Below are 26,038 nucleotides of genomic sequence, written 5' to 3' on the forward strand. Positions count from 1 at the left end.
AGGCTTCAGTGACCTTGTCTGGGAGAGTAGGCAGCTCTGGGAAGGCTTCAGTGACCTTGTCTGGGAGAGTAGGCAGCTCTGGGAAGGCTTCAGTGGCCTTGTCTAGGAGAGTAGGCAGCTCTGGGAAGGCTTCAGTGGCCTTGTCTCGGAGAGCAGGCAGCTCTGGGAAGGCTTCTGTGACCTTGTCTGGGAGAGCAGGCAGCTCTGGGAAGGCTTCAGTGACCTTGTCTGGGAGAGTAGGCAGCTCTGGGAAGGCTTCAGTGGCCTTGTCTGGGAGAGTAGGCAGCTCTGAGAAGGCTTCAGTGACCTTGTCTGGGAGAGTAGGCAGCTCTGGGAAGGCTTCAGTGGCCTTGTCTAGGAGAGTAGGCAGCTCTGGGAAGGCTTCAGTGGCCTTGTCTGGGAGAGTAGGCAGCTCTGGGAAGGCTTCTGTGACCTTGTCTGGGAGAGCAGGCAGCTCTGAGAAGGCTTCAGTGGCCTTGTCTAGGAGAGTAGGCAGCTCTGGGAAGGCTTCAGTAACCTTGTCTGGGAGAGCAGGCAGCTCTGAGAAGGCTTCAGTGGCCTTGTCTAGGAGAGCAGGCAGCTCTGAGAAGGCTTCAGTGGCCTTGTCTGGGAGAGTAGGCAGCTCTGAGAAGGCTTCAGTGGTCTTGTCTAGGAGAGTAGGCAGCTCTGGGAAGGCTTCAGTGGCATTGTCTGGGAGAGTAGGCAGCTCTGAGAAGGCTTCAGCGGCCTTGTCTGGGAGAGCAGGCAGCTCTGAGAAGGCTTCAGTGGCCTTGTCTGGGAGAGCAGGCAGCTCTGGGAAGGCTTCAGTGGCCTTGTCTGGGAGAGCAGGCAGCTCTGGGACGGCCTCCATGTCCGTGGACAGGTAGCCCTCCCACCCTCAAAACTTCTTGGGAACTACACCCCTGTGAGCAGCCAGCACACACAAAATATCTGTAGATCCCTTACTGAAAGCATTGTGACCCTTGGAATTGGCAATGCTGTAATCCTTGGAGCCGGAATTTCTCCCTCTAGAATGCACTCGAGGGTTTCAATCTCAGGAGCGGATTCGAGGGTTTCACCCTCTGGAATGGACTTGGGAGCGGACTCTGGATCTGGGGACCTGAGAGCGGAAGATTTCTTCAGGGCTTTCCAGATAGAAATAACCGACAAGAACTGAAAAGATAAAAAAAACTAAAAATGTGACAATTCTATTCTTTTCTTCAATAGCAATGTAAAGTGTGAAAAGCGCTAAATAATATTGACATAAGCAGTATAGAATTTATGTTGCCCAATTATTCTATTCTATTCTATTCTATTCTATTCTATTCTATTCTATTCTCAATAGCACAGCTTATTGAAGCAATGTGAATTGTGAAAAGTGCTAAATAAAATGGACTTAAGTAGTACAGAATTTGTTACCCACCCATTCTATTCAATTACCAATAGCACAGACTATTTATGGTACTTAACTTGAAATTCACTAGTTCGCCTGCCCGTTCAGCTGGAGGAGAAGGGGAGAGGAGGGCTGCTGTAAGAATTTGTCAATGAAATGACGTTATGTCTGCTGATTAAATAGTATGCTCGTAATGATGATTGACAGGACTGAATGTTTAGGCTCCTCCCGAACGTACGTTTTGAATTTCATCTAACTTACCATATTGGCCATGATTTACATTAATATTTTGACTTTATTCTTTGGAATAAATCTCAGCATATAAATCTACTCGTCATGTGTGCGATTGTGTGTGCCTGCAATGTAAAGAACAACAACAACAGAAACAAACAAACACATTTGCTTGCATACTATGGCTTGACAGATTTATTACCCAAAATAATTATCAAGATTTTGGCAGAGTTTAAAGATATTCTCTCCCAGACACTTAACATTTCAGTCCAAATCAATGAATTTGCTGGTTTTCAATAATCATTTTATTAAAAATTACATTAAAATATTGGACAAATTGTGTCATCTTAAAAAAAATACAAGCATTTTTATATACAAATACAAAAATTTTAATATATGAATTTAAAATGACAAGTAAAAAACGTTTTAGGTCTATGATCAACATCTGTTCGAATGGATATGAGTCATCAAACCACACAACCGGATCTTTCTGAATGTTGCCTTTCTTCTTGTATTTTCTGTAACTTCTCTTAGAAACAGTCATAATACTCCAATACTGGTCACCTTTGTGCCTTGATAATATCTTGTACATTACAGTAACATCAGTCAGTTCATGCATGCATTAACAATCCTGTCTTCTGAACATATGCAAAATCTCATTCGTTTAGCACATTATTTAAAAAGATTTTTCATTTACAATTAACACATTTTCTTTGCTTGGCACTTCTATCTTATGCAGACAGTTAACTTTCCATATGAAAAAAAGATATTATTATTATGTAATTTTTCATATTATTGTGTTTAGTATGTAAAATATAAATAATATTTAACTGAAACAATCTATGCAAAAACTGTAAGCTTGTGTTTTCTCTCATACCAATACAAGTCCGTCACACTGTAATCCAAAGTCACTGAACACACATTCACTGCCATTGTTAAATTACCATTTCCACACTGTATTTTGTTTAAATAGCAAAATATCAAAGCTGGAAACATCTTGCCCGCTTCTAACTGCACTAAACCTGTAACACTGTAATTGTAACTGTGTGGAAATGCACTTGCTCCTTGGATTTTTGGTGATATTCCACAATGGTTCAGTTACGTGGTTGGGAGTTGAATTCGTTGCAGATGTTGTGAATAATTTTTGATACATACTTGTAGAGGTTGTCAAACTCATCCACAAAGAAAGAGTGCTCTCTGTCCGGGTCAGTGGCGATGTATTCCAGCTCGTCCTGCGCTGCCCAGGCGATCCCGATGGAGTACGCGATCACACCTGGAGCGTGAGAGACAGCAGAGGAAAACACTTCAGCTTCTATCACATCACACCGCAAATACATGCTCGAAAATGGGCACTTTTATTATTCAGGGCCAAAAAGTACTAGCAACAGCCTGTGAATTATGACATTTAATGTGATTCTAGATCTACATCCTTGACTGGTCCTGGTACAACATTCTCAAAAATCAGTCAGATGTTAGACTCAGGGCTTGACTAACTCTTTTGCTCACCAGCCACTGTGGCTAGTGGTTTTCCAAAATTACTAACCACTTAGCATTTTCACTCGCCACAATTTTGACATCGATACCATGGGGAAAAACTGCCATATAGATATTTTTATTATTATCTCATAATTTGGCAGCAGGTATATTAGGCTGCTCTCACTTTAAGACATGATGCACAAATCCATCATACTGTTACACATGCGTTTCCTTTCTCAACTGTTTACGTTCACTTAAAACAGAACGATCCAGGTTACTTGACTGTAACCCTGTTCCCTGAAAAAGCGGAACGAGATGCTGTGCTGTTTAGTGCATTGGGAACATCTTTAATCGTGACCAGCTGTGAATATTGTGTGTAACACGTCAATAGAATTGACCCAGAGGTATTATAGCCTTGGTCGGTGACGTCACCAGCGCACACCCGCAACACAAGGCTATAAATAGATGAGCCACAGCTGCATCGTCAGGATATTTTGTCTGAAGAGCAGTCCTGGGATATCTTCAGCACGGCAAACGGTCGTTCCCTTTCAAAAGCTACAATCGATGCTGCGCTGCTTAGCGCATTGGGAACTGGAATACACACTCCGCCGTGCTTGGAGGTGTCTGGACCCCTTACGGTTGTGTAGGTGTGCTCACAAGAATGCGAGAAGGCCTCAAACATTAGCTTGTGATGTGATGTGTGACTCAAGGACATGAGAGCCCGGAGTAGCATGAACATCCAAACTATAAAATCTTATGAATGTGTGCAGAGAGGACCAGCCTGCCGCATCACAAACAAGTTGTAAGGGGGCACCCCATGCCAGAGCATTTGAAAAGGGCGACCCCCCTGGTGGAGTGAAGCTTGACTGCGCGCCTCAAAAGCAAAAGCATCCCTGACCCAATGTGACATGGTCTGCTTGGTGGCGGCCGCCCCCCTGTTACGGCCCCCATAACAGACGAACAATTGCTCTGACTTATGCCACTGGCCAGTGCGGTGGATGTAAGCCTGAAGAGCACGGACTGGACACAGTCTGTGAGATCTCTCCTGCTCCGGTGTTGTGAACGGCTGGGGGGCAGAAGGCCTCAAGGGTGACCCGATGTTCGGTCGAGAAAGGAACCTTAGGCAGGTAGTTAGGATGAGGATGAAAAATCACTTTCACCATTCCTGGGGCAAAGTGTAAGCAGGATGACAAAATCGACAGAGCCTGCATATCCCCGATTCTTTTTAAAGAAGTTATAGCGATAAGAAAAAACATCTTTAAGGTCAGAAGTTTGTCAGATGCTGACTCTAGAGGTTCAAAGGGGGTCTCAATCAGAGTTCTTGGATCTTGGTTCTTACAGGCGGCCTGAGTCCTCTGGCCCCACGCATGAAGCAAGCGAGCAGAGGTTGTTTCCTGTGTGACCAAGGCGTGGCAAGCCAAAAGAGAGGCCACATAAACCCTCAGAGTAGAGGGGCATATGCCTGTCGACAACTTTTCCTGCATGAAGTCCAGAACTGAAGCAATCTGGCAGTTGACTGGATATGTGGATTTATCATTGTGAGAGGAATCCTCAGAGGTAGGCTGCTCATGGTCCGCAGACCCAAGAGATTCGTCATCGTCCCCCGCGTGAACCGAAGAAGCACCAGAGCACGCTTCGAGATCATGCGAGGGGACGTGTGGATCTGGTGATTGAGCAAGCGATAGGGACGGACTCGTCTCTTGCTCGTCAGCCAGATCCATGCGGGAGCCCCACGGTGGTAATGTGGGTGAGGTCTGGAAGTAGCTAAGGTGAGCACGCAGCAATTTAACTGTGACAGCTTACAATGCTAGCACTCGCCCTGCTCCAACGCAAGAGCCACCCCCCCCAAACAAACAAAATAGTGTGTATCCAGTTCTGACACAGGACGAGAACATGGAGGGACACAGCGACTCTGTTGTTAACTCATTTCTTTTTCTTTGATTTTACTCTTTTCACTTGTTTTTTTTTTTTTATCAGAGATAAGAAAGAGAAAAAAATCTGCAGTTGGAATCTAACTCCTAACAAAAAATCTGTAGCAGATATAGAGAGAGATGTTTGCACACATGCAAAGAAAGGCCTCTGAAGACAAAAGACCCGACGAAGCAGCTGTGGCTCATCTATTTATAGTCTTGTGTCGCGGGTGCGCACTGATGAAGTCACCGACCGAGGCTATAATACCTCCGGGTCAATTCTATTGACGTGTAACACACAATATTCACAGCTGGTCACGATTAAAGACGTTCCCAATGCGCTTAGCAGCGCAGCATCGATTGTAGCTTTTGAAAGGGAACTGACTGTGTTTACGTGAATACTCGCCATGGCCGGCATTTTGACATTACTTTGTGTGTATTTGACTGTTTAAGCGCAATAAGCTGAGAAAAAGAACTCAATTTAGTACTGAGAGGTGGCTTTATCCGCACAAACTTTGGGTGCGAGCATCTGTGGGAATGAGTAAAATGAGCAATCCCACTGCGAAATTCAAGCCCTGTGACAATATTAATCCAGAGCAAATGAAAGGAGTGAGTGAGGAGAGGTGGGTTTGTGTGTCACTCGCTGTCGGAGAGATGAGAGAGAGAGAAAGAGACACTGGGTGTCTATTCTGCGGAAAATGAGTATTGAAACGTTTCAGATCTTTCAGTATCAAAATGTATCGAAAAATCAATATTTTTGACAACACTACATTGCACTTATTATTTGAGATGCCTTTTTAAAAGACTACAATTGAAAAATATATCTAAAATTCAACCCGCCGAAGTGTCTAGTAGGAGTGACTGTGTTACACACCACTGCTGAAATTCACAAGCATCTGGCGGGTGTGCGGGTGTTAATGTCAAGCCCTGGTTAGGCTTAAGCCTGGTTTGCACCACACCCCGACCGTCCGCTGCCTGCGTGAAATTCAGAAAGAACGTGTTCATTTTTGTTATAAATTGTTTCTGTTTTCCTGGAGTCCTTTGGACCAGCTCTGCAAAGCGAGAGAGGGTATCTGACCGAGGATGGTTTGAATGTAGGCCTGTCCTATGATCAGCCAATCATTCATTAAAGTGCCTTTAAAACATTCAAGCGCAATCAGACACAAAAGAGAATTCAATGTGAATAGACAGCGCAACAGTTCCAAACTTAGTTCTCTTTTGCATCTTTTGATTTAAGGCTGTAGAGACTTTAAAGGGGGGGTGAAATGCTCATTTTCACTCAATCTCCTGTTAATCTTGAGTACCTATAGAGTAATATTGCATCCTTCATATCTCCAAAAAGTCTTTTGTTTTATTATATTTTTAAAAGAAAGATAGGCTGTACCGAGTCTTTCCGGAAAAAAACGAGCGGCTGGGGGCGGGCCGTGTGGGCGAAGCTTAGCTGTGCTAACGCGCCGAGCTAGTGACAACACACAGAGACATTTGTTCAACAGTTTTACTCACCGCCCGGTTCCAACGCACGACCGCGAACCTTTATCATTGTGACTGCTCGATCCTTAAGCATTAGACGATCTGCAAATCCGTCGATCTGGGCTTTGTTTATAAAACAATCATCGTCGAAATGCAGGGAACAACAGTCTTACACAACTCCGTTTATGCTCTGGAAAAACAAACTCCATCCACGGGTTCCTTAACGCTGGGTTCTTTGGGAATCTGTGCAGGGTTGTCTTGCCCTGGCAACCAAAAACACACTTCTTTGGTGATATTAGCTTCCCAAAAGCCGAGCAGAGCGCTTTGATGGCGAACTGCTTTCACTCTCTTGCTCTGGTCTACGAGTGCGCGCGCGCCCGCGATCTTACCGGAGAAGTGCCCTTAGGACCCATATAAGGAAATTCCGCTCTATCTTACGTAAGACAGAGCCATACTCGAAAAAAACTTTCCGAAACTTGTGACAAACCGGAAGGAGTATTTTTGGAACAAAAATACTCCTTCAAACGTACAACTTAGTTTTTGAAACTTTGTCCATGTTTAGCATGGGAATCCAACTCTTTAACAGTGTAAAAAACTCAGTATGCATGAAATAGCATTTCACCCCCCCTTTAAGGAGCTGGAAGGCCTGAAAACATTGGTAACGTTGGTTTTGCAGTGTTTTACAGAACTAAGATATGCTGTCTTTTGCTTGAAAATATACTCGTGTGTCATCTACGCTAGTTTGTTCATTTGCATTATTATTATTATTATTATTATTATTATTATTATTATTATTATTATTATAAGACTGGAACTAGCCTCTAAACCTCCTCCACCTCCCGTTTCAAGCAATGTAAAATAAAACGGTGTTTGTTTTTTGGGATGACTTTTCAATAAAAGCTAAACAACAATTAGACATTTGATCTGTATTATCATAGAAACACAAATTGCTTTCCCTTACTGATGACATCATAACCTCGGACAGCGGGCACAGCAGATTCCCCCAGAGTCGTTTCCTGGGTATCATAGCGAATAGCTGAATGTGGAGGCGGAGCTATGACAGATAGGGGTGTGGTCCTGTTGGGTCGGGGTTGTTTGTTTTGATGATTTCAGAAATTTTATCAGAAATTTATCAGAAATCGCTTTCTGCACCTTTTTGGTCTATAAACTCGATAATGATGTCAACCTACTGCGTCCTACCTCACGTTAGGTGTTTCGCCGCACTCACCTTTCCGATGTACCGCCAGCGCCGGGGCCCTCACGTCATCGTAGGAGCGTCCGTCTGTGATGACAATCATGATCTTACGCTTGTTGGGTTTGGATTTGCTGAAGAGCTGGTCCGCGGCGTACGTGATGGCGGCTCCCGTACTGGTTCCTCCGCTCCAGTAGTTTATGCGCTTGATAGCGTTCAGCAAGTCGGCTTTGTTGTTGTGCTGTCCGAAAGCGAACTCTAGCCTCTGCTCATACGTGTACTGTACGATTCCTACACGCGTGTCCGTGTCCGAGATCTCGAACTCCCGCGTGACGTTGGCGACGAACTGGAGCACGGTGCGGAAGTTCCCGGTTCCCACGCTGCTGGAGCCGTCGATGACGAAGGCGATGTCGTTGGCGTTCAGACAGGTCTTGCTGCACATCAGACGGTCGGTGTCACACACACGCTTCACCAGAGGCTGAACAGCTTTACGCAGAGCGAACCAGCTCGTGATCGGGAGCGAGTAGAAGCCGTTGGTTCTGCACACAGCCTGCAGCACAAAACAGGAAATAAAGTGTTCCTTAACCCTCTCGTTTTGTTTAGTAATTTCAGAACAAAAATTCTGGAATGGTACGAAACTTGATGACTTTTGTGGCACTTCTTATGTAAACAAAAACAAATCATGGACATGATTCATAAAGGCTAAAAGGTCGTAAAAAAAAGTACCACTTGTATTGTACACTTGCCCTGTATGTATTTATAGGCATCCAGTGGCGTCATCATGGCATTAAGGCCTATTCGCATTCAAGGACGATAACATGATATAGTTTAAAAATCATTCTAAATACAATAGCAGAGTCCACATCACAACTATAACAATAAATACGAGCTCAAGTATTTAAAGCGGCAGCGTAAACAGGCTTTTACAGAATATTTTCTTTATTTCTATCCACCAGATGGCACTTATCTATGGAAGCTTGTTTCCGCCACAGAATAAAAAATAAAAGGTTATTGCAACTTTTTATCTCACAATTATGACTTTTTTTCAGAAGTGCACATTTATATCTTGGACTTTATAATTTGTAATTGTGAGTTTATATCTCACAATTTGGACTTTATAACTTGCAATTGTGATTTCATGTCATGTCTTTTTTCTCAGAATTGGGAAATATAAATTCTCAATTGTGAGTTATAAAGTATAAAGTCGCAATTACCTTTTTATTCTTTTTTTATTCTGTGGCTTCCATACCGATCTGCCTCCATTCAATGGATTTTAAATACTTTTGCTCCATTTCTAACTTAAATTCCCCCTGTGGTGAAAATCCAGCTTTTAATGTTGTTTATATGTCTATGTGGTGTTTTTAATACGCTTTAAGACAAACCATTTGCAAATTCATAAGTCAACACCATTGCTGTTTATAAGTATCAAATGTGTTTTTTATCATTTTTAAATAAAAATAAATGGTCCATAATTTATACCTTTTTTATTTTATCGCTTAGTAACATGAAATACAAAATATTAAAGAAAGAATGCTGATTTGAAATATAGTACATTCATTTAATGGAAATAAAATTATGTTCTCTGGTCTGTTTTGACCGTGAACAATACAACACTAGCCCAAACCCTAACCCTAAATGAACACTACCAGAGGGATAACTGTGTTCATTTGTCACGGCACTGACACACACTAAAATCGGACACCCCAGCTCTCTCGATATTAATACCTTGTCAACAAAGTTGGGCTCCACCACGTTCTGTTTCTCATTCTCGTCGGGGCCCTCGATGGTGACGAAGAAGATGTTGATGCCGGACTCTCGAGCGAGCCTCGAGGCCTCCTCCACCCGGTCAGTGGGCCAGCCGTCCACCAGCACCACCGCCACGTTGGGCGCCCCGCCTCGGTTCCCATTAGCATCGCTGAAGAAGTGCTTGTTGATGTAGGAGAGGGCCTTCCCTTAAAGAGCACAGAGCCAGAGTCAGCACAAAACATCTACAGTTCTGTGTTTCAATCGCAGCTCTGTTTCGCCTCCAGTCTCGGCCCTCAAACGCTTTCCTTAAATGCTTCCAGGACTCAGGGAAAGGCAGGGTGTTGCACGCCACTGCTGAAACTATCAATGCAGCTGTTAGTAAAACCTTGCTCCGCTAAGTTTAATTGGCTATTCAAACTTTGAGCTAATGGATTTAAAAATAAATATTTTTAGAAATGCTGCCCTCAGTGGACCTTAAAAGTATTGAGGCACGTCAAGCACGCCTAAACATGTTGCTGCATTAAAGTCACCATGAAATCCAAATGGACAGTTCTTGTGTTTTACAGAATATTGCAGTGTTTATTCTAAATGATTTACCTGCATTCATTTTATCCTTGAATCAGAATAATTCCCTCATGTATCATGTCTTCTCTTCTCTGATGATGTGGGCGGGGCAACCTGTCACTCACATGAGATCAGCCAATAGCAAACCACAACCATCCAATCAATTCCCCACAGACACAATCAAGCCCCGCCCACATTTGTTCTTGTTCCAGAAGCGTTTCAATCGGATATACGACACAATAGAGAAGAAAAGACCAGCAAATCTTTTAGGGGTGAGTCCAGGATTTCAATATTAGGGGAGCTCATTAGAAAACAAAAACAACAACAAACATTTAATATGTGTTGAATATTGATGGCATATTTCTTACCAACACATGACACTTGCTTTGACATTTTGTCATTTAAAATTCATGCATTGTGTGTGCTTGAGAGTGTCCAGAGAGTTTTCATGGTCACTGCAGTCCTCAGGGGTTTCAGAGTCCAAACAAGTGTGTTTGTGTAAATCATATAGAGAAGATGAAGGGCTATGGCTCTGATTAAACATCATCCAACCAGATTCTTCAAAGCAGATAATGCTGTGTCCTCAGGCTATCTTTGACTTTACAGGCAGCTGCTGTTTTACAGGATTCATCTGTTTTATTAAAGTGAGACACTATCTATAACACAAACCATACAAGCAAATCTCTAGGTTGGATAAACCTCAGGCATTTGGTCAGCTTACACAGAAACACCACAGAGTGGCACCAGCCCTGTAATTTCACCACTGTTCCCAGCTCAGATTTAGATCTTATTTGGAACTGAGATGTGAAACCACGTGATAACTCCAGCTCAGGACGGTTCAGTGTTATTCACTCACCTACATGTGACAGACCTCCCTTCTGGACAATTTTACTGATGGCTGGTTTCACGTCATTGGAGCTGGAGAACTGTTTCAGACTGAATTCTGTGACCGCATCATCCCTGGATCAGAAATTAAATGCGATTTGTCATGCCAGTTATATTTTGGTACATTTGTGTATGACAGCATGTAAGTTCATTTAGAGATGTACAAATCTGCAAATCTCCTGATTATTGGTCAGAACTGAAACTCAAAGAACCGCTGACTTCAGTAAATGATACATTATACTCAAAACAAATCAAGCTAGTTTGGGATCAGTAAGGTAAAAAAAAAAAAAAAAAAAAAAAGAGATTAATATTAAAGGGTTCAAAAGTTACAGTAAAGACATTTATATAATGTTGTAAAAAAATCGACTTTAAAAAAATGCGGTTTGTTTGATTTTTCTATTCATCAAAGAATTGAAAGTTTGATTTTTCAAAGTTGAAAGTTTGACGGTTTCCACTGAAATCTGAAGCAGCACAACTGTTCAACAGTGATAATAATCACAAATGTTTCTTGAGCATCAAATCCTCATATTAGAATGATTTCTGAAGGATCACGTGACACTGAAGACTGGAGTAATGATGCTGAACATTCAGCTTTGATCACAGGAATAAATTACACTTTACTGTATATTCACATAGAAAACAGCTGATTTACATTGGAATAATATTTCACTGTTTTTACTGTATTTTAGTATTCTGTATTTTATCAAATAAATACATCCTTTGTGATTATACTGTAAGAGAATAAACAAACAAAAAAATCTTACAGAATCTAACAGTAGTGTATATTATGGGGCGCCATTTGTAAAGCGGCTCAACGCTGAAAATAACAACAACTTTTTGTCACATTTAGCTTCAAACAATGTTTAAAAAACTGGTATGAATTTTTGACGGTCACTTTTTAGCACATTTACAACAATATTTGTCAACTTAGAGATATTTTAAATAGTTAAATCTAAATATTAAATGTTACACCTAAATGTTAAATGTGTAAATCTAAATGTTAAATCTAAATCTAAATGCTAAATGTTAAATCTAAATCCAAATGTTAAATCTAAATATTAAATCTGAATCTAAATGTTAAATCTAAATGTTAAATCTAAATCTAAGTGTTAAATCTAAATGTTTCGGGTGAAACTAAATATTTAACTAATATGCAAATTTAGATTTGATAAATGATAAACATTTAGATTCAACATTTAGATTTAGATTTAGATTTAACATTTAGATTCAACATTTAGATTTAGATTTAACATTTAGATTTAACATTTAGATTTAGATTTAATATTTAGATTTAACATTTAGATTCAGATTTAACATTTAGATTTAACATTTAGATTTAGATTTAGATTTAATATTTAGATTTAACATTTAGATTTAGATTTAGATTTAACATTTAGATTTAGATTTAGCATTTAGATTTAACATTTAACATTTAGGTGTAACATTTAATATTTAGATGTAACTATTTAAAATATCTCTAAGTTGACAAATATTGTTGTAAATGTGCTAAAAAGTGACCATCAAAAATTCATACCAGTTTTTTAAACATTGTTTGAAGCTAAATGTGACAAAATGTTGCTGTTATTTTCAGCGTGAGCCGCTTTACAAACGGTGCCCCATAGTATATAAATATATATTAAATTCCTTAAAGGGATACTTCACCGATTAGCATTAAGCTTTGTATCAGTAGAAACCCGGTAGTATTAAAAAACCTCTGATGATGCAAAAATCATCATTTATCATCATCAGAGGCTCTTGTGTCCAGAGGCGAGAGACTCCAGCCAGTAGGAGGCGCTGTCCCGCATGTCTTCAGCCCGCCCATAGGGAGAGCTCACTCACAGAATGTACACATAGTGTCAGCCATCTAACTCGTCACGGAGACTCACGATAAAACGGCGTCTGTTCAGTTTCGAGTCACTAGTAGCCTAGCTGTCTCATTTCTCCCGCTGCTGCCCTCTGTAACCGGTGGGCGTGGCTTGGGCCTCCAAGGGCAGCGAAGCAAGTGCATTCTGGGAGTTGTTGTCTTTCATCCACATGAGCCAAAAATACATTTTCTGGCTTTTCTCAGTCTAGAAGGCACCAACTTCTAAACTAATTTCACATTTCTACTACATAAATGACCCAATTTAAATACACATTCATCTTTGCAGAGGTGAAATATCCCTTTAAACTGAATATTCTACAATATTCACATCTCTGATGTTCTTGTAATGTAAATATGTTTTCACTTTAGTCAGTGAAAGTATAATGATATTGTACCTTTTAGTGGATCTTTCATCTAAACAAGTGTGTAATATGTTAATAATCTTTATATATGTCTATTCTGACTTAACCTAAATGTGTCTTAAGACGGTCATATTTTTATTCTTTAATCTTATTATTTGTTTTGTTGATGTATTTATCTGTGTGGACTGGAAGCTTCATTACCAAGAAAAATGCCTTGTGTACGCGACCAGAATTGGCAATAAAGCTCTTTCTCATTCTGATTCTGAGGGGAAATTAATGTATGCTAAAACCACATTTTATTCGTAATTTTGCGAATACTAACGGGATCATGTTAGTTGTAGGTTAAGTGACAGTCCCTCACTTGTTCTTATTAATAATCCTCCAGCATCTGTCTGTTTTCTGGCACAGGGACACATTATTACCCGTATTGAATGATGCCCATCATGGCTCCTTCTACGCCCACATTGAGAGCCTGGGAAACCTCCACAAGGAAGTCTTTCTGAATCTTGAATCGTCGTTTCCCGATACTCCAGCTGCCATCCATGAGGAACGCAATATCAACTTTACAACCTACAGAGACGGATGAGAATCCAATGAGAGCCATGAAAGGAAGCGAGTATTAGTCTATTATTATCAGTGCCAGTTTTGAAGGAATGTACTTGGATCTCCGTGTGTCCGAACGCTGATTTCAGGAGCTCCGACTGTTGATGCGTGTCCTCGATTGTTGAATCCTGGGAAATCAGAGGATGTTGTTATTACACATCAACCCTGTACCTTATCTATAGTACTGTGAAGAACTAAGTGTATGACCATATTATCAAGTCCCAATTTAAAATCAAATTTGCCTACATAGGAAGAAGGCCACTAGAACCTGGTACTGGATTTTGCTTATCAAATTACTTAACTTTTTAATGCAAAACATGTAATAAAGGCTCATTGCAAAAACATTTCTGCAAATTTTTTTTTTTTTTAAAGTGCACGTTTAAAGTGAAATGTCCAATGAGTGGCTCCAAAACCCTGTTTAATTTTCATGGAAACAGATGAATGTGAATGTTGTAACTTTTTATTATGTTGATTGTTCGAAAATGAAATGTCCAGTGAGCGGCGTTACAAGATTAATGCTCTTGAAAATAACATTGTACCTACACTAAACCCTAACTGATAGTGTGTACAGAAACAAACATGAGATAAAAACACATTTGCTGAAGCAACCGTGCCATTTTAAAGCTCTTGTATCGTGACTCGTACCCGAGCGATTCTGCACTGCTGTATCAGGTGAGCTACTGAGCAAGTTTACTTTGTTAAAAAAGCCACACAAATTGAGCTATTTATGTGATGCAAACATTAAAATGTATTAGATTACAAATCATGCACTATGATAAAAGTGTTTCAGCTCATAACATAGTATTGTGTAAGGAACAGCGTGAAAATAAGTTTATATTAATCCATAATATTTCCCTGTAATCATAATTTTTGTCAAAAGGAATACAATTGGTTGGTGTTTTACTGTATTTAGTGTTCATTTCAGCTGGAAACTGCAGTGAATTGTGTGTATAGGCAAGTTTTTCCAATGAGCTTGTGTTGGATTGAAGGCTTTTATCTTCCTCCATCAATACTTCAAGCAGTCGTTAGTTTCCTCACCTGACTCGAATGGGTTTGACTCCGCAGGCGCCTCTGTGACAGTAATCACACTAATTAATGATTAATCACACAATCATTAAAAAAACATCCAATATCCAATCACAGTTTCTTAAAGTGCCCCATTATGCTTTTTCTGATATTCCCTTTCATGTAGAGTGTAATAGAGATGTTTGTGAGTGTTAAAGATCTGCAAAGTTTCATAGATCAAAGAAAGTCTTCCAAAAGAAAGAAGTGATTCTGAACTGAAAAGAGTCGTCAGTAATTCAGTCTCACTTCCTGCTGAATTTATTTAGGTTTGTAACTAATTTGCATAATGCACTGGTCTTGATTGGCTGAACAGCGTCTCTTAGCTCCGCCCTCAAACACTGTAGTTTATCTGAGACTGGAAGAGTTTGGTTCGTGTCGAGAAGACGCTGTTTTCTGCTGACAAAGCAAATCCACTTTGATGAGATTGATACGGTAAAACCCACGCCATCGTTACTCTTCGTATCACTGTGAATCAAGAGCTGAGTCACATATGATAATGAGCGTTTGCTTTCTGACCAATCAGAGCAGAGCAGCTCACAGAGAGGCAGGGCTTAGAGAGACTGAATCTTCAAACGAAGCGTTTCAGACACTGAGAGAAAAGAGCTGATGCTGCAGTGGAGATTATGAGGACATTACAGAGTTTTTTGATCTTGGATGCATGTAAACGTATCGTAAGAGATTCCAAAACAACATTAGGAACCTCTAAAATAGCATAATAGGTGCACTTTAAGCAGACACTGGACTATATTGTGCATTGTGAAAGAACTGTGGGCTTTTGTATATAAATGTGCTTGTGTTTGTGACACACCTCTGCTGTGGCTCGTCTCAGGCGGAGGCTTGTGGTCTCCTGGCTCAGAAGCTGGAAACAGAGATCATGTACACATGAGTCTGGCCTCCAGTTTCACAAACACACAGTGACTCACAGTGATGGTGACCCTCCTCACTACAGTAACACCAGTAACAGATTTCAGATCAGCCACGAGCCCTGTGGTTTTAAACATATACAGTAAAGCCGAGGGCCATACACTTCTTCTCATAAAACCGACCCTGTGGTGCAAACCCAGAATCCAGCAGCAGAAGACTGAAGTTCCCAGCAAAGACTCCTCTGGATCCAGACACGGGGACAGACATTATCGTGATATGAGTGTGCGGTCCAACACTCGGCCATCAGAGACTCGCTGCAAGCCTCCTACCATTCCTATACTCACTTGTTTTCTCGGAGATGCATTTATTTGTTCTGTTCTCTATATACTATTTTATTTTGCTTCATGAGTATAATTTATTATTATTAGCCTTTATTTAACCAGGCAAGTCACTTAAGAACAAGATCTTATTTTCAACATCAGGAGAGTTAAAATCTCCTGAAAGTCATGTAAAAAATACATTACCATACACACACATACACATTCATTTAAAACATTTAAGGCTGTGATAAAAACACTCCCTAATAGTTTTTTCAATGTCTCAGTTGTCACGCTTATTTCTATAGCACTTTATATAATACGGATTGTTTCAAAGCAGCTTCACCAGTAATAAACAGGAAAATAAAAGAATCAATGATGCAATTTTTTGCTTCATTAAATATGAGACGACTTCTGGGAGACGTACTAAACCAGATCATCAGATTTCGGCCATGTTGGAAAACCGGCTTAAACCAACTAAACGAACAAGCTTGGGATAATTTACGATTTTATTTCAATAGGAAACCCTTGTTTTAACACATATGGAACATTGCATATGTGTTATAGCACATGTAAACAGTAACTTATACTTTTCACATAGACTTTTACGCTTTATTTTGCATTACTCCAAAATAAAATAAGAGCATACTTACAAAACTGTCCAAAGTTATAGGGGTGCTCATACTCTGTGTTATCAGGCCGTGGGTCGAGAACTGCAGAAGAGAGGCAGCATGTGCAGGAACTGTTAGTTCAGCGAAGTGCATTATGGAAAACATACCCATAATACCTGTGTGAATGTGTTAGCAAAAAAAGCCAGATAATCGAAAGCTGTAAAGAAAACCGTAGCTTACCACCTGTTCTCTGACACGGATGATAAAGCCAAAGTCATATAGCAGAAACACATGCTCGGAATGTTTTGATATCATATGGGCCGCACATTGGCATGGATTTATTAAATGGCTTTGAAAGCTTGTGTCATGGTCTATTTAAACCACATGAAGGAAGTGAATGCAGTGTACAAATCACTAGCAGACTTTATAGGAACATCATACATTGATATGATGCTATGGTGATCAAAACAGACATGTGCTATGCACACTATGAAGCCATAATGCAGATTTATGTGTTTCTTTTTTATTCTCCTCTGGTACTGTAGTGGATTTACAGTATAACAACATTTCTACATTTATCCTTACCTGCGGGGTCAGCAATGCTCGTCCTGCTCCATTTATAGCCTGTGTTTGGCACTGAGTGGCTACTATCTGAACACAGAAAGTGATGGTTGGGCCTCATGTCAGATTTAGACATGAAGAAGTAAGGATTAGCATGAATTATCATGACTTTATGGATATTCACTCGGAATTTAAAAGCATGTTTAGCCTTCGTTTATGTCTTCTTTAATGTTTGCTTATGGCGGGTTACGTTATTGGACTGGATGGGCCTGCAGATACCTGTTGGCCTTCTGGTGCCAGAGAACCAATCAGGTCGTGCGTACGTAGGGTGCGTCCAATCTCGTCGTGCCAATGCTAGACAGGGAGATTTAGAAACTGCTTACAATACATTACCAACATACAAGACATAACATGGACTTGAACTGGTTCTCTCTAGACAAGAGACAAAACAAGCTAAAGTTTATGAAGCATGGAAATATTAATTAAATTACAGGTGAAATATAAAAGGAGGCGCTGAGCAAGAAAAGCTTTATATTTTGTATTATTTTTTACAAATGTTCTTAGAAGTTGTTGACAAAAAAAAAAAAAAAAAAATAGAGACACAAAAAGTATGAAGTTATGGTCTGAGCCCAGGTGGTTTTAAAATAATAAACTGGTACTTTTGGGTTAACATTTTAGTATTCATCTTTGATAACAGAACAGTTAGTTCCGGTCCTCAAATTAGACTGGCTGAACACAATTTCAAGATCTCTGATATTTAGACTTTTCGCTGTTTGTATGACTCTGTCAGGGTTCTGGTTCTTCCCTGGCAGCCTTGTCTGTGTTGTCTTTGTTTGTCTTGTGTTTGAGTACATGGCTCTGTGTGTTTGTGTTGGTCATGCGCTCCTGTTGTCCCGCCCCCTTGTTTCCTGTCACCACGCCCCCTTGTTTCCTGTCACCACGCCCCCTTGTGTTCTGTCACCATGCCCCCTTGTGTCCTGTCACCACGCCCCCTTGTTTCCTGTTACTACACCCCCTTGTTTCCTGTCACCACGCCCCCTTGTTTCCTGTCACCACGCCCCCTTGTGTTCTGTCACCACGCCCCCTTGTTTCCTGTTACTACACCCCCTTGTTTCCTGTCACCACGCCCCCTTGTTTTCTGTCACCACGTCCCCTTGTTTCCTGTCACCACGCCCCCTTGTTTCCTGTCACCACGCCCCTCACCACGCCCCCTTGTGTCTTGTCACCACGCCCCCTTGTGTCCTGTCACCATGCCCCCTTGTGACCTGTCACCACGCCTCCTTGTTTCCTGTTACCACGCCCCCTTGTTTCCTGTCAACACGCCCCCTTGTAGCCTGTCACCACGCCCCCTTGTTTTCTGTCACCACGCCCCCTTGTTTCCTGTCACCACGCCCCTCACCACGCCCCCTTGTGTCCTGTCACCTCGCCTCCTTGTTTCCTGTTACCACGCCCCCTTGTTTCCTGTCAACACGCCCCCTTGTGTCCTGTCACCACGCCCCCTTGTTTTCTGTCACCACGCCCCCTTGTTTCCTGTTACCACGCCCCCTTGTTTCCTGTCACCACGCCCCCTTGTGTCCTGTCACCACGCCCCCTTGTGTCCTGTCACCACACCCCCTTGTTTCCTGTCACCACGCCCCTCACCACACCCCTTGGTTTCCTGTCACCACGCCCCTCACCACGCCCCCTTGTGTCCTGTCACCACGCCCCCTTGTGTCCTGTCACCACGCCCCCTTGTGTCCTGTAACCACGCCCCCTTGTTTAGTCCACGTCTTGTCCTCTTTCACTAATCGTGCTCACCTGATCCTCATGTGCTCTGGTCCCTTTATATTGTGCCTCTTTCCCTCATGTCTTTGCTGGTTTGTTTTGAGCATTGTCTGCGTTCATCGTGTGTAGTGTAACAGTCAGTGCTACTGTAGATTTAGTTTTCCTTGTTTGATTATTTCTGTTTTGTTAAATTCTAGTTTCTTTGTCCCTGTGTGTTTAGTCTAGTTCTCGACTTTATTTACTTCTAGTTCTCTCAAGCCTTGTTTTTACTGCTCTTTATTTTTTGTTAAGTAATCTTTTATTTCTTTTTCTCCAGTTCTCTGGAAGGTTGCAGTCTTGTTTAATTTCTTTTTGTTTGTAAGTACTATTTACTAGTTACTTATTTTGAGAAACTATTTATTTACCTTATTTTCTCCTTTGCTGCCTCCAGGTATTAATTAGTCTATTTTGTTTTTCTAGTCATAGTTGTCAGTTTTTTGTTTCTGTTATCTCTTGTTGTGTGTTCGTCTTGTGTGGTTCCTGTGCTGGCGAGCCGCTCTAGTGCTGTTTCATCTCCACTGTGCCAAGCCTCTCTGGTTCCTTGAGTTGCTGTCAACTTTCCACTGTTGCCAAAGAGCCTGGGTTTGTCTCATCCCTGACCAGCCTGTTCTCCAGTGTGTTCCCTGCTCTATTGTTTGGACTGTTCCTGCCTGTGTTTTGTCTTTGTCAGAGGTGTCAAAGTATTCACATTCATTACTCAGGTAGAAGTACAGATACTAGGGTTTAAAAAGACTTCTGTAGAAGTTGAAGTATCAACTCAAGCTTTTACTCAAGTAAAAGTATAAAAAATAATTATTTCAAAACTACTTAAAGTATAAAAGTAAAAGTAATGTAAGGAAAAAATCTCTCTCTCTCTCTCTCTCTCTCTCTCTCTCTCTCTCTCTCTCTCTCTCTCTCTCTCTCTCTCTCTCTCTCTCTCTCTCTCTCTCTCTCTCTCTCTCTCTCTCTCTCTCTCTCTCTCTCTCTCTCTCTCTCTCTCTCTCTCTCTCTCTCTCTCTCTCTCTCTCTCTCTCTCTCTCTCTCCTCTCTCTCTCTCTCTCTCTCTCTCTCTCTCTCTCTCTCTCTCTCTCTCTCTCTCTCTCTCTCTCTCTCTCTCTCTCTCGCCTGACGCGATTTGACCCGATTTCTCCTCGCTTACCGCATCTAGGTTTCCTTCGGAGGACTTTTGGCGCTGCGCACAAACAAATGTGACTACAGCCTCTCACAAGTTAGAAAGACACCACAACGCCAATCAGTTTAGCGATGTGTATCCAGGAGGCGGGAGTCTGGTCTAAAACTGTTTGTGTAATTGGCCAATTATAATTTTTTTTTTTACGACGACAAGCCGGAATTAAATAGGAGTACGAGGCTATTTTTAAAGAAAAATTTCTTAAAATTCTTAATTTAGAAAGTACAGATAATTGCGTCAAAATGTAAGGAGTAGAAGTAAAAAGTCATCTGAAAAATAATTACTCCAGTAAAGTATAGATACCCCAAATTTCTACTTAAGTAAGGTAACGAAGTATTTGTACTTCGTTACTTGACACCTCTGGTCTTTGTCAATAAATATCACTCCCTGTTCATTCTGTGCCTGGTCCTCCCTTCTCTGAATCCTGACACACTCCACGTATCTGTGTTTGTTCCAGATAGACAGTCAGTGGGGGATATTTTACTGTGACTCTTTCAAACAGGAGAGTGAGTCATAGAATTATTCACTCAACCGATTTTCTCAAAAACACATTTTTTATTATTTAATGTTAAAGTCCCCTGTGGTGAAAATCCAGCTTTTAATGTTGTTTATGTGTCTATGTGGTGTTTTTAATATGCTTTAAGGCAAACCATGTGTAAATTCATAAGTCGACACCATTGCTGAGTATTTCCTCCTTAAAACTGCAGTGAACCAAAGAACAGTCTCAAAAACACGCTTTGAAATCGCTGGTGTTTCTGACGTCACAAACATTTTGAATCTCATTTTGAATTTTCATGTTAGTATAACCTCTTAGGTTTCCTGAGCAAGGTGTAACCGTTAGTATGTTCAAACCACACCCAACAATCTCAAATTGATTTACTTCACGTCTGGAAAGATGAATGTGTATTTAAAATTGGTCATTTATGTAGAAGAAATGTGAAGAAATGTTTTAATTTGGAGCTTTCTAGACTGAGAAAAGCCAGAAAATGTATTTTTGGCTTATGTGGATGGCTTACCGATCACTTGTTTAGCATTCATGTAAACACTACAGTCAGATTCACCAATCGGAATGAATTCAGTTAGATTGAAACAAGAGGTGTGCATGTAAACAATGAATGGCGACCGCAGAAAGCAAAAGCTGAATCCCGGACATTTTGAACGATCTCGCCCGCCGGACAAGTCCGGGAAAAGGAGGATGGTAACCCCTAATACTCAGCTTTCTTCACAGAACAAGAGCCTGCAAGCTTAGCTTCCAAAGAAAGACGGCTGACACTGTGTACATTCTGTGAGTGAGATCCCACCTCCTATGGGCGGGTTGAAAACATGCGGAACAGCTCCTCCTACTGGCTGTAGTCTTTAGCCTCTGGGCAGAAAATCCTCCGATGACGCAAAATGACGATATTTGCGTCATCGGAGGATTTTTTCCAGACAAAAAATACATAAATATCTCGTCTCAGGGGGATATGAGGGTGGAAAGCACAGTAATTCGAAAATACTACAGGTTTTCTACTAATACAAGGCTTAATGCTAAATCCTGAAGTATCCCTTTAATAACATAAAAGGAGGGCTGGAGTAGCCCGAGGTGCCCAATGGCAGACTATATTAGCCCGGGAAGAACTACTGAGGGTTCAGGGCCCTAAATTGATGGAAAAATGTATAAAATTTAGAAAAAAGGGTTATAAGGACCTGGGCTGTTACCTAGAGGGTTGTGCAACCAAGGGTAAATCAGCCTGGGGTTCGAATGAATAATATTATCTTACAATAATGATGAGGAACTCTTTTCCAAAACGCGATAAATCCATTTCAATAGTTTGCAGGAAAATTAATTTTTTTACCTAGACCCACACTTTTGTGAATATTCAATTTATCCTGTTAAAATGTTTTTTTTTTTTTTTTTTTTTTTTTTTTTTTATTTCAAAATGCTATAAATCCATCCATTTGTTTCCCCAAAACGTTATAAATCCATCCATTTGTTTCCCCAAAACGTTATAAATCCATCCATTTTTTTCCAAAACGCTATAAATCCATAATTTTTTTCCAAAAAATGATGGTTTGTCTTTTTAAAAAAGTCTTTTGTTTTTAATTTTTCGTTTTCGTATTTATGAGGAAAAAAACAAGGTTAGGCTGACAGTTCTCCAGAAACGGTACTAAAAGACTTTAAAACTTTCACAGAGACCTCAAACAGAAAGCACAAAGCCTTTCTTTAAATCGAATTTCGTTTTGTATTAATTGTATCTTAATTTTAATACATTTTACATTAACCAATTTCCTGTATTTAATAGCCTAAATAAAAAGTAGGCTAAATATAGCCTATATAATCCAACCGGCGCCTGAACTGGAGTTTAAGAACATCCCGAAACTCAGCGTATAAAAGGTAGCCTACTCACCTCACAGACCTATTTTTTAAAAAAATATTATCTATTATCTACAGAAAGCTTGAAATCTTTACTTTTAAACAGAACCATTCAAAACAAAATAAAACTATGTAATCGAAATGTGCATTTCTCTCCGGCCCAGCGCATTAACTACTGAAGATCGCGAGTCAGTAGCCTATCGTCAACTTAATCTTTGCAATAAACAATTAAAGTGTCTCATTGCAATATTTTACATATTCATAATCATTACTTGCTGGTTCTTTGTGACAGCTTTTAGGTGCCGTTTATGAACGCGTCACTACTGCATCAGCACCGAAAACTCTGCGTGAGTAAGATGTGTGGTGTGACTCGTGAGTAACTAAAGAAGGGTCTATTGCAAATGGTCAATTAATAATATTAATAATGATACCATGATAATGCATGTAATTTACGGCAAAGCGCCACCAAGTAACAGGGCTGATTTGTGTGGGGCATGGTAAGACTTTGGCAATCAGCGTTACCGAAGGCTAGTCATATGCTCCACAGCCAATCACGGGCCCCCTCCTTGCTCGGGCCCCGGGGCTTTAGCCCCGCCTAGCCCTATGGTTAATACGGCCCTGCGCATACTAAATGAGGCAAGGGTGTCGAGTTACATTCAAGAAATTATAAGGCATAAAGTTTTTTTTTTTTTCATTTAAATTTGTTCATTTTCTTTTTAAACATTTAAATATGTAATTTTGGTGTTCAAACAAACTCATAACAAACTCATTAACAAACATTACAATTGTGTTGCTCAGAGACACAAGTGTCGATTCAGGTTTGACTTATTGTCTTATTTGAAATATTGTCTTATTTGACAAGAGAGTGGCAAAATTGCGTGTAAAAATCAAGTTAAATATTAACATCCTGTTTATTGATCTGTAGTTTAAAATCATCAGATATTTTGTGCCAGGGATAAGTCTCAGGAATCAGTGACAAATCAACCGAAAGATGCTTGTTCATGCCTTAGGAACAAATGACAGGGCTAGTACATTAGCATCTAGTTTATTACTGGTCTTTAACTTAATTGATAACAGTGATACTGGTGAAGTAGAAAGCTCAATATTTGTTTACTGGCATGTATGATTTGTTCATTGGAGAGGCTTACTAATGTATAAAGGTGTTTTACCTGATCCCTCTAGATGCGAAAAAGAGCATTGGACTTCTTTAATTGCATTGTTTGATGTGTATCAGCACACATTCAAAGACACACACATGCTAATACATGGCATCTGCAGATACTTACTGGGATTAGACTGCGGCGTGTGTTGCTTTCTCTCAGACTGCGGCTGCACCCGACTCAAAGCTGCTTATCAATGTGAAACAGATGGAACGATATCCAAGAGAGAAGAAAGCAAGAGTTCATGCCTGCACCGCAGCTGCTACTGAGTGATGTGTGAACCGAATGAACGAGTCATGCAAACCTGAAGCTGAGGGAACATGCGGCTGTCTTCGGATGGTGGAGCTCATTTCTGGCCTGTGCACACCTGCCGTCAAAACACAAACATGTTCAAGACCAGCCACATCTAAAGCTGCACTCACTGAAAGAATACAGTACATTTACATTAACAATGGAAACCTGTCAAAGCCAACTAGACCTAGAAAATTCATGTTTACAGGTTAATTACTAAACCAGCCGGAATAGTGTCTGGAATTAAAACGTATTGGCTAGTTTACTATGCTGGTTCATGCCCTGGTTTAATTACACTGGTGGTGTTAGTTTACCTAGAGTCACCAAACTCCGTACATACAGTCAAACCAAAAATTATTCAGACACCTGATATCATTTTTTATATTTTTTTACTAGTGGGTGCAGAACACTATAGTTCATTTATGCAAAATAAAGTAAACTGTGACATATTATACCCAAACATTCTTCATACAGTGACTTCCAGTAACATTTATAAACATTTGGTACCAAAAATGATTCTGACACTTTGACCTGATCATGTTTTGCTGAAGTGTTTTTTGGTGACCTTTTTTACACCACAGACTGAACAAAATGAAGCATTGCTTGGTGATTGGTTGAGCTAAACTGATATTATCTAATTGTGTAATTAAATTTAACAGCTGACAGATATTCAACATAATTTATTTGTGGACAAAAGCAGTGAAACTCTGAGTTCTTCTCACATTGTATTACCATTTTCTAAACTATAGCGAATGAATAGTGATAATGTGAGAAATGTTGAAGGTGTCTGAATAAATTTTGGTTTGACATTTTTCATTAGCTCCAACCAACAGGAAGTCGGCCATCATGGATTTAAATGAGAATCCTTTGAAAATTGCAGAATTTCATTTTTTCTCCCTCAATTTGAACTCCTCCAAGGAGATTAATACAATTCTCACCAAACTTGGTAAATATGATGCCAAGACATTAAAGATGCTCAATTGCGAGTGGATTTTTGATATCTTGAATGATGTTGCCATGGCAAGGGAATTAATGCCAAAAAAGAGAAACGGGAAGAGTCTCATATACTAGTGCATTTTCTGATTTAGATTAAATTGTATGTTTGCTCATGAGGGCTGATCACACGAATGTTGCTATTGTTGTTCACAGACATAGCGCCACCAGCTGGCAGCAGGAAGTGACACTTACAGCAGATTTTGGAACACATTCACATTTGGATTAAAGAGACATAGACGTACAATAGAAAAAACATTAAGATCAACACAACTCATCCAGCTCAGGACACAAACAATCACCAGTAAAACTCAATAAAGCTATTTACTTTGAGAAAGTATAGAGTACAAAGTACTTAAAAACAAAGCACAACAGTCAAACATCACAATAAAAGGAAACACAGACAGAGTAATAGAAGAGTGGTTTACCTGTGTTTGTGCGTGGTAAAAACCTATTGGCATAGACTGAGCTGCCTCTAAATGCTTAAGACAAATGTTACGGTTAGAGTTTAGGGCTTGTGTTACTGACAGGAAGTGAAGACGACACAGTGTTAAAGCAGGACATACCTTGCGTAGGACCCTTTCCTTGGGCACTCTGTGACTGTCCTACATGCCGCATTTAGAGAGAACATAGATATTGAAGCAGTAGATATATTCTGTTGCTTTTTCAGCTGTAACAGTAACCTTAAAGTCAACACGAACTGTACAGGATTACAGGATTAACTGTACAGCATTACAATATGCAATTTTGTATTTGTAATTTGTATTTCTTAATCAGAATTTTTAATATAATTAGTAAAGTAACCTGTATTACGTAGTCAGATTACCTTTTGATATAACAAGTAACGCATTAGAAGTAATGTGTATAATGTAATCCGATTACTTTTTGATATAACAAGTAACGCATTAGAAGTAACATGTATTATGTAATCAGATTACTTTTTTATATAAAGAGTAAAGTAACGTTTTACAATATGCATTATGTAATCAGATTACTTTTTGATGCAACTAGTAAAGTAACTTTTTACAAGTAGTGTGTAATACGTAATCATATTTTTTTATATAATGTGTAAAGTAACAGCAGGTGAGAAAAAGGAAAGCAAAAGTAATGTAATGCATTCCTCTGCATAAAATGTACATTTCCCTTAAATTACTTTACATAAAAAGTTATGTAATTA

At 40.1% G+C, this 26,038-nt stretch overlaps 1 protein-coding gene across 1 annotated transcript; it reads right to left on the bottom strand.

Annotated features, from left to right (window-relative positions):
• Positions 1 to 1,939: 1,939 nt before the first annotated feature.
• On the bottom strand, positions 1,940 to 25,619 carry vit (vitrin). Its single transcript, XM_081351701.1, has 15 exons — positions 25,428 to 25,619; positions 25,290 to 25,343; positions 23,882 to 23,944; positions 23,704 to 23,763; positions 17,373 to 17,447; positions 17,118 to 17,183; positions 16,575 to 16,634; positions 15,549 to 15,599; positions 14,714 to 14,746; positions 13,732 to 13,803; positions 13,495 to 13,642; positions 10,818 to 10,921; positions 9,377 to 9,603; positions 7,688 to 8,201; positions 1,940 to 2,876 (listed from the first exon to the last, which is right to left on the bottom strand). The coding sequence occupies exons 1-15, from the start codon at positions 25,477 to 25,479 to the stop codon at positions 2,698 to 2,700; spliced, it is 1,758 nt and encodes a 585-aa protein (XP_081207827.1). The 5' UTR covers positions 25,480 to 25,619; the 3' UTR covers positions 1,940 to 2,697.
• Positions 25,620 to 26,038: the final 419 nt, after the last annotated feature.

This window comes from Scardinius erythrophthalmus (assembly GCF_964197995.2).
Source record: "Scardinius erythrophthalmus genome assembly, chromosome: 21".
Lineage (NCBI taxonomy): Eukaryota > Metazoa > Chordata > Actinopteri > Cypriniformes > Leuciscidae > Scardinius > Scardinius erythrophthalmus.

What these genes read in the sequence shown, in the direction of transcription:
- vit (XM_081351701.1), bottom strand. Translation starts at nt 25,479, where the DNA reads ATGCGGCATGTAGGACAGTCACAGAGTGCCCAAGGAAAGGGTCCTACG. An exon ending in TGGCACCAGAAGGCCAACAG is followed by an intron (nt 17,184 to 17,372) that starts GTATCTGCAGGC and finishes TTCTGTGTTCAG; the next exon opens with ATAGTAGCCACTCAGTGCCA. An exon ending in GGGAGGTCTGTCACATGTAG is followed by an intron (nt 9,604 to 10,817) that starts GTGAGTGAATAA and finishes GTGCTCTTTAAG; the next exon opens with GGAAGGCCCTCTCCTACATC.